General features: G+C 44.0%; 1 protein-coding gene across 1 annotated transcript; it reads left to right on the plus strand.

Moving 5' to 3' along the window:
- Positions 1-2,191: 2,191 nt before the first annotated feature.
- LOC101785038 (protein FAR1-RELATED SEQUENCE 6) lies at positions 2,192-7,048 on the plus strand. The gene is made up of 3 exons (XM_004975901.2): positions 2,192-2,449; positions 4,085-6,552; positions 6,667-7,048. The coding sequence occupies exon 2, from the start codon at positions 4,124-4,126 to the stop codon at positions 6,533-6,535; it is 2,412 nt and encodes an 803-aa protein (XP_004975958.1). The 5' UTR covers positions 2,192-2,449; positions 4,085-4,123; the 3' UTR covers positions 6,536-6,552; positions 6,667-7,048.
- Positions 7,049-7,313: the final 265 nt, after the last annotated feature.

Consider the following 7,313-nt stretch of genomic DNA (forward strand, 5'->3'; position numbering starts at 1 on the left):
TTCCATGCCTGGGATGCAATTGTACTGAGGCAATCTCATTTTAGCTTGCTTTTATGTTATGTCTACTTATTTGGGGATGATGAGCCTATTTCTTTCTGCTCTGACCTAGCAAAATCTGGATCTGGCCTTTGTGATTTTTATGATTGAAATGCAATTCTTTAAGTGCAAGTTACAGCCGCATGATGTCAGGCTGGTGAGGCAAATTAATTCATTATGGTGAGGCTTCTATGTTTTGATATTTGCTCCTAATGATTTGCTCATATTTTTGCGGATGATGATAGCTTGTGAGTGCCGATGCAAGGTTGTATTCCCCAAGCTCGATGTGGATCTTGGTCAAGTTGTCGTATGGTGACTTGATGAACATCCACTCGAGCTTGGCAAGTATGACCTTTTAGTAGGACAAGCAATCCTCTCTGATGCCTTGTGTGATGAAGGTGGTGATGATGAAAAGGTGGTAGCATGCATGCCGCAAGATGCTGCCTACATACTGAGGAAAATGAGGTATACCTTGCCTCGATCGCCTCACTATTAGGCAGCTCCTTGGCGCATGCATCTCCACTTGAGCTGAGCCTAACGAAGAGCCCACTTGTCTCTTATTCTGCTACCTTGTTAATTTGCTTAACAGAACTGATGTTTATGTGGATGGCGATGATGATGACGATGCTCACACCGCTTACCAAACACACCTCTCGTGACCCTTGCAGGTGTTACCTCCTAGTGATGCGATCAGGGGTTCATTTAACTACCTCACTAGGAGGCAACTCGTGCCTCTGTCGTAGTTGTTAGGCAAGTGCTACACTTGGTCTGAGCCATGGAACAATTATTCGCCGATGATGACTGATCTAATGTGTTATGTCTGAAGCTTTTCTGCACTCTTATCTGCTTTTCCTAACTTGATGTTGTTTCTGTTCCCCATGTTCATGGTTATGCTTGGTGCTAGTGATGCTTGAAGATGTTGCTTGTTGCTAAGACACCCACAAATTTCGTAGTTTTTGATGCTTATTGATAGCCTGAGGAACCTTGAGGTGATGATGACTTGGTTTTATGCATTTTTGTTACTTTGGTTGCTTTTTTGCTCAACCCTGTTGATATTGTAGATTCATGGCTTGGTGTACATGCTTTGATGTCAAATATGCTTTGATGTCAAATTTGCTGTTATTGTCAGTATCCTTGTTGCAAGTGATTGTTGCCCTCAGTATGGCTTCCTGCAACATTTTTCTTTAAACTAGCATGCAAGAAAGGCCCTAATTATATTAACTAGGTTGCTAATTACCTTGTGAAGTTGATGTAAATTCGTTCACATGTAAATTCGGATCACATTTGTACTGTTGACCTTCTTAATTAATTGTATCTTAATTCAGGTTAAGACTTCGTCATTTCATTTGTGTGTTTCTGGGCGTTTGAGAAGGAGGGGTAACCTTCACCAGCACCTGCGCATGGTGAGGAAATCTCTCCCCTATGCAGACTACAAAACACCATCTTTATATGGTAGTTTGGGTTGTTATGAGGGACCCACGGCCGGCCCACCCTAACAAACACTATCCCAGCCCAGCCAACAGCATGGGGTGCAGATTTGCCAATCAACATCTCTGCACCCTATGAGTGTGGCCCGTCTAGCTCGAGCCTGGCTGATGCAATACAGGTTGCCAAATGCACCCCCAAAGTCCCAACTCCCTAGGGATGAAAACGGACGGGAAAACCCTCTCCTGTTTCCGTTCCCACATTTTATCACCGAAAATGGGACCAGGTTTGGAATAGGTGGGAACATGAGCGGGATGAACGGAACTATGAAAATGGGGGAACGGGTACTTAAGCGGAAACTCATATTTTAATATGCACACATAAAATATTGTTGGTTTTTTTCTTGCTAGTTGCTAATCATGTTTTGGTACCTCTAAGGACTCTTAGGCTAATGATATTTCCCGAAACATGTGGCCTTTTAAGCCATAAGAGGTATTGAGCTAAGTACATGTTAATGCATATTAAGTCTATTTCAGATTTATTAAATATGAGATAATATGGATCCATCCCGGCAAAAAACAGGATCCCGAAGAAATAGACGGAATAAACTCTCTCACTTTCCATCCTATTTTCGAATTTGTCGTAAATATGAAAACCGGCAGGTCAAATGTGGAAAACGGACGGGACGGTACGGGATTTATCCCGTCCGTTTTCAACCCTACAACTCCCAACTCCCAAACCCATTCGGCGCGCAGCCACAGAGCCACTTCCCCAAGCCCGTCACCCCGTCCACGCTCCAGATTTCCGAGTTCGGACCCCCCAACGCTAGCACGCGGCGCAGCCGACCAACAAGCAGCAGGCCCCTTCCGCAGCAGCCCGCTCCCCCGTCCTCCGCTCCTCAATCCACTGCCGCAGCGTCGCTCCTCCCTCGGTCCAGTGGAGCGGAGCGGGGATCCACCAGGACATGGATTGATTCCTCCTCTTGTTGGTGAGTAATCCGAGCTTCCTGGAAAAATTTCGTTCCGGTGGGCGTATCCTTTGCTGTGACGACGCCCAACCAAACCCAAATCTTTATCTGCCTCCATTCAGTTAGTGTTGGATTTGTTTGCTGCGGGTTGCCCTACTTATCCAGTCCAATCCCCCCCATTCATAGCTCGGTGTTCGATTAAGTCCTTGTTCGTGAGCGCGCGAGATCGATGCTAGTTGACATTTTGACACCATATATATTCATGGTACCAAGGTGCAGGTTGTCTTCTTTAATGGAACCACCCATGGCCCGGATTTGTCCTGCCTGTCTTTTCCCCATAAGGTTCCGATAATTGTTTTATCTCCACTCTAGTGTTCTATCCACTGAAAAGTTAAATCCTCAGTAATCTGAGATAGCCCTGGGTGTTAATCAGTCAAGTTTAGGAGGATAGTGTTCTTCTCATCACTTTCTCCTGGTGATAAGCCTCTTCCTTTTCTGACCATCAAATACACTTGATTGACAGTTCAAGTCTCATATTGTCTTGATAAATGAAATATAGCCTATAATTGCGCTGTGCTGGTGTTACTAGACAGCTACATAGGTATTTGGTAAAAGAGGATAGCATGATTATTGCTCTAGTCCTTCTAGTGCATGCATTTTTCTGCATAGCCCTGCCTTTTACTTTTTTGTTGGGAATCCCTGAGCTCGACTTGCAATAGCTTATCTATTATATGCTGTTGTTTCATTATTATCAGTGAAATTTCAGTCATAATTATTTAATTTCTAGTTGCAAGCACCACTATGCTGTGAAAACTTTATAGTAGTTGATAGTATATATCATGCTGCACCCTCTGGCTTTATGTTCATGAGAGGATTTCTCTCATTCCGAAATTTGAAAGATTTGCTGTGTTGTGAAACATGACATTCACTATTTGCTTTCCAAATATGGATCTATGCAGGCTCAGGGCAACCATGAGTCATGCATGACTCAGTGCTTGCTAAATAACACTCCCACCAGTTAGTCATTATAAGCAACCTTTCCAAATCTGGTGATATCTGAAAGGGCTTAAGCACTGTTTCTTTTTTCATCACTTTCTGTGGTACTGCACATGGGGTTTGGAACTGTTGAATAGTTATTGTAACCATTTGGAAAGTGAGAGATAAGTGGGTCGATCCGTCATTTCCTTGGGTGGGTGGAGTGGGGTGGGGTTGTTGGCAGGTGGTGGCGAGGGCAGAGAGATTGAGAGTTAGATGGTATGTGCTTTTGTGCTCTGATTTTGGGAGGGACGGAGAAGAGAAAGGGGTTTGCCTGTAATTTCAGTCATATGATCTGTCTATTTTTGCAAAAAAAGTAATGTCATTTGATGCCTAAGTTGACAGGAATTGTATGTAGCACATATTCATCAATACTTTTAGAAATCAAAACATTTAGAAGGGTCCTAGGTGGCAAATAGTAACGTTGCACTGTCATCATCATTCACTTTTTCAGTTTTTCTATTGAATTTGAGTTTGGGTACTGTTTGCTCATGTAAGTAAATTGATATTTTTCTATGCTTTGTGTTAAGGAAGTCACATAAAAGAAACTCAGGTTTCTTTGCTAAGTATTTGTTCTGTGGTCTACTTCAAGAGGTTCTTACATTCGTCTATATTTTACAGTTTATGTTGACCTGGATTTGATAACCGAGTGCTGATGCAATGGATGCCCTTCATAGCGACCCTTATTCCAGGAGCAGCTTGCAACCATACAGGGATGCGCCTGTGTCCTTTGAGAACAACAACACAGTTTTGGATAAGCATGGGATTGTCAGCCCTCGAGTTGGCATGACCTTTGAGACGGTTGATTTGGCCTATCAATTCTACCTAGAATATGGCTATCGTGCTGGCTTTGGGGTCTCAAAGAGGACTTCCCACAGTGTTGATGGGGTTAAATACCGTGCTACATTTGTCTGTTACAAAGGTGGCATTGCTAGGATTAAGCCTGGCCTCAAAGCTCGAAGGAGGCTTGTCGCAAAGACTGGTTGCAAATCTATGATGGTAGTGAAGTTCAACGCCAATGAGAACCATTGGGAAGTGGTCTTTGTTGAACTGGAGCATAATCACCCATGCAATCCTGAGATGGTCAGATTCATGATGTGCTTTAAAGATCTTCCTGACTGGCAACGGGAGCACCGCCCATTCAATGCCAAAACTCGATTGAACCCGAAGATTCACTCTGGTAGAGGCAGGCCACCCAACCAAAACAAAGATTTCATGGTGAGATCCTTTGCTCAGTCAAATTATTCCATTGAAGGGGCAGGGAAGGCTGGAAAGTTGAGGTTTGCAGAGGGTGACGTTGAGGCACTCTTAGTTTTCTTTGATAAGATGCAAGCTCAAAACTCCAACTTCTTCTACAACTGGGACATGGATGATGAAGGTCGGCTCAAGAACGTTTGCTGGGTTGATGCTAGATCCAGAGTTGCATATCAACATTTTTGTGATGTTATTTGCTTTGACACAGTCTATTTGACATATCAATTTGTCATTCCATTGGTCGCGTTCCTGGGAATCAACCATCATGGGCAGTTTGTGTTGTTAGGATGTGGTCTACTTGGAGACGAGTCTCCAGAGACTTTTGCATGGTTGTTCAAAAAATGGCTAAAATGTATGAATGATAAAGCACCTGAAGCAATTATTACGACTCATTCAAGGCCAGTAGTCAAAGCAGTCAGTGAAGTATTTCCAAATACTCGGCACAGATACAACCTTTGGCATATAATGAAGGAACTTCCTGAAATGTCTGGAAGAGTTGAGGATAAAGAAGCAATCAGTTTGAGAATGAAGAAGGTAGTCTATGATACCATTACATCAGCTGACTTCGAGAGGGAATGGGTTGAAATGATCAATCAGTACAATCTTCATGATAACCGGTGGCTTACAACCTTGTTTGAAGAGAGAGCGAAATGGGTACCAGCATATGTAAAGGATACTTTCTGGGCTGGTATCTCCACAGTTCGGCGTAGCGAAAGATTGGAGGCCTTTTTTGATGGATATATTACCCCAGAAACCACAATAAAGACATTCATTGAACAATTTGATACTGCTATGAAGCTCAGGTCTGATCGAGAAGCCTATGATGATTTCCGTTCATTTCAACAGAGGCCACAAGTCCTGTCTGGTCTTCTTTTTGAGGAGCAATTTGCAAATGTTTATACAATAAATATGTTCCAGAAATTCCAGGATCAGTTGAAGCAGCTGATGAATGTGAACTGCACTGAAGTCAGTAGGAGTGGTTCAGTAGTGACTTACACTGTGACAGTGATTGGAAAGGAGAGGAAGTTTGACTACAGAGTGATGTATAACAGTGCCGAGAAAGAAGTTTGGTGCATCTGCAGGTCATTTCAGTTTAAAGGTATTTTATGTAGCCATGCTCTTGCAGTCTTGAGGCAAGAGCTTGTGATGCTAATACCTCCCAAATATATTCTTGATCGATGGCGGAAGGATTACAAATGCCCCGAGGAACCTAAGGAAACCCCCATTTCACCAAATGCGGCAAAAGCTACAGGGAAGGGCACAAAACCAGATAATGTTCAGGAAGATAAGGTGGACAATCTCTACAAGCACGGACACCAGTACTTTGCTGACATTGTGGAAATGGGAGCTACTGACCCTGATGCGATGGAGTACGTCCTTTCTGTGATGAAAGAAGCTAAAGAGAAAATGCGCAAGTTTGAGGAGTCCCGAAAAGAGAAAAGGCCTGGAGAGAGTCCAGTTTCTGCTGGTAAAAAAGGTGCTAAGTCCTCAAAGCCATCCTCCACAGAAGACGTTGGTAATGGAGCATCGATGTCAACACCTACGACTGCAGCAGTGACTACTGTTACAGTGGTGCCATCTGCACCAATGGCAGCAGCACCAACAATGATGGCTATGGCGCCTGCCTCAGCAGCTATGCCCCAAGGAATGTTTTTAGTACCAATGCATCCACATCCCATGGTTTTCCCACCCTTTGCCCCTGCAGTTCAACCAGCAGTAGCAGCACCCGTAGCCCCACCTGCTGCACCAGCGACCAATGTGGGCGATACCGCCACCAACACCTCAAAGAAGCGAAAGAAAAGAAAGGGCAAAAATTGATCTTCGGATACTGATGAGTAAGCTAGCTGCCTTTTGCATGCTGGTCCCTTTGTACCGTGTTACAATGCTTCCTGAAATTTGATTTGTTCATGTTGTCTCACTGTATCTCGTCCCTGAATTTGTTGTTCCAGGTCTAACACAAGATCTGACCAGTGTAGCACAAAGGGAGTTTGATCAAATTCTGCATTGGGCCTCGACATGAATGCGTGCTATCAACTTAATCATCATCTCTGCAGGATGAGCTGCTCGTGGGACTGCCTGCTATCGACTTAATCATCAATTAGCACAGAGCATACTCCCCTATTGTACATTATTTCCCTTCGTGCAATCGTGCTGGAATAGTATAACATGCGCTCCAGTTTATAAATGTAAAGATCTGTTTATGATCGTGTTGCTGCCATCAATTTTCTCACCATTTCAGCTCTGATGCATTTTGGTTGAGAAGATTGCTACCTGTTTCCTGCGGCCGTGACCTAACTTTTGTTATGGCTTCTCAGAGGCAGAGGATGTAAACTTCTGCCGAACTGTAAAATGTTGTGACGCAGTGTGGTTGTGACTGGATGAGCTGTCGAAGAATGCGACTTGTTGCTACCATCGAGCAGTGTTGGAGTTACTCTAACTGCCTCCGGCCCTTGGGGTGCTCCCATGCACCCGGCCGGGTGCATCCGTTGGATGCGCAGCTAATGGCCCGGATGCACGCGCTGTGTATGATGCACTTTTGCGTTTTAGCCCTTGTAATTTTTACAAATCTTACCCGCCGTCCAAAAATGCAGTGCCA

This window comes from Setaria italica, chromosome VII (assembly GCF_000263155.2).
Source record: "Setaria italica strain Yugu1 chromosome VII, Setaria_italica_v2.0, whole genome shotgun sequence".
NCBI lineage: Eukaryota > Viridiplantae > Streptophyta > Magnoliopsida > Poales > Poaceae > Setaria > Setaria italica.

Bases quoted from the DNA above. Each gene is read 5' to 3' on its own strand.
- LOC101785038 (XM_004975901.2), top strand. From the start codon at position 4,124: ATGGATGCCCTTCATAGCGACCCTTATTCCAGGAGCAGCTTGCAACCA.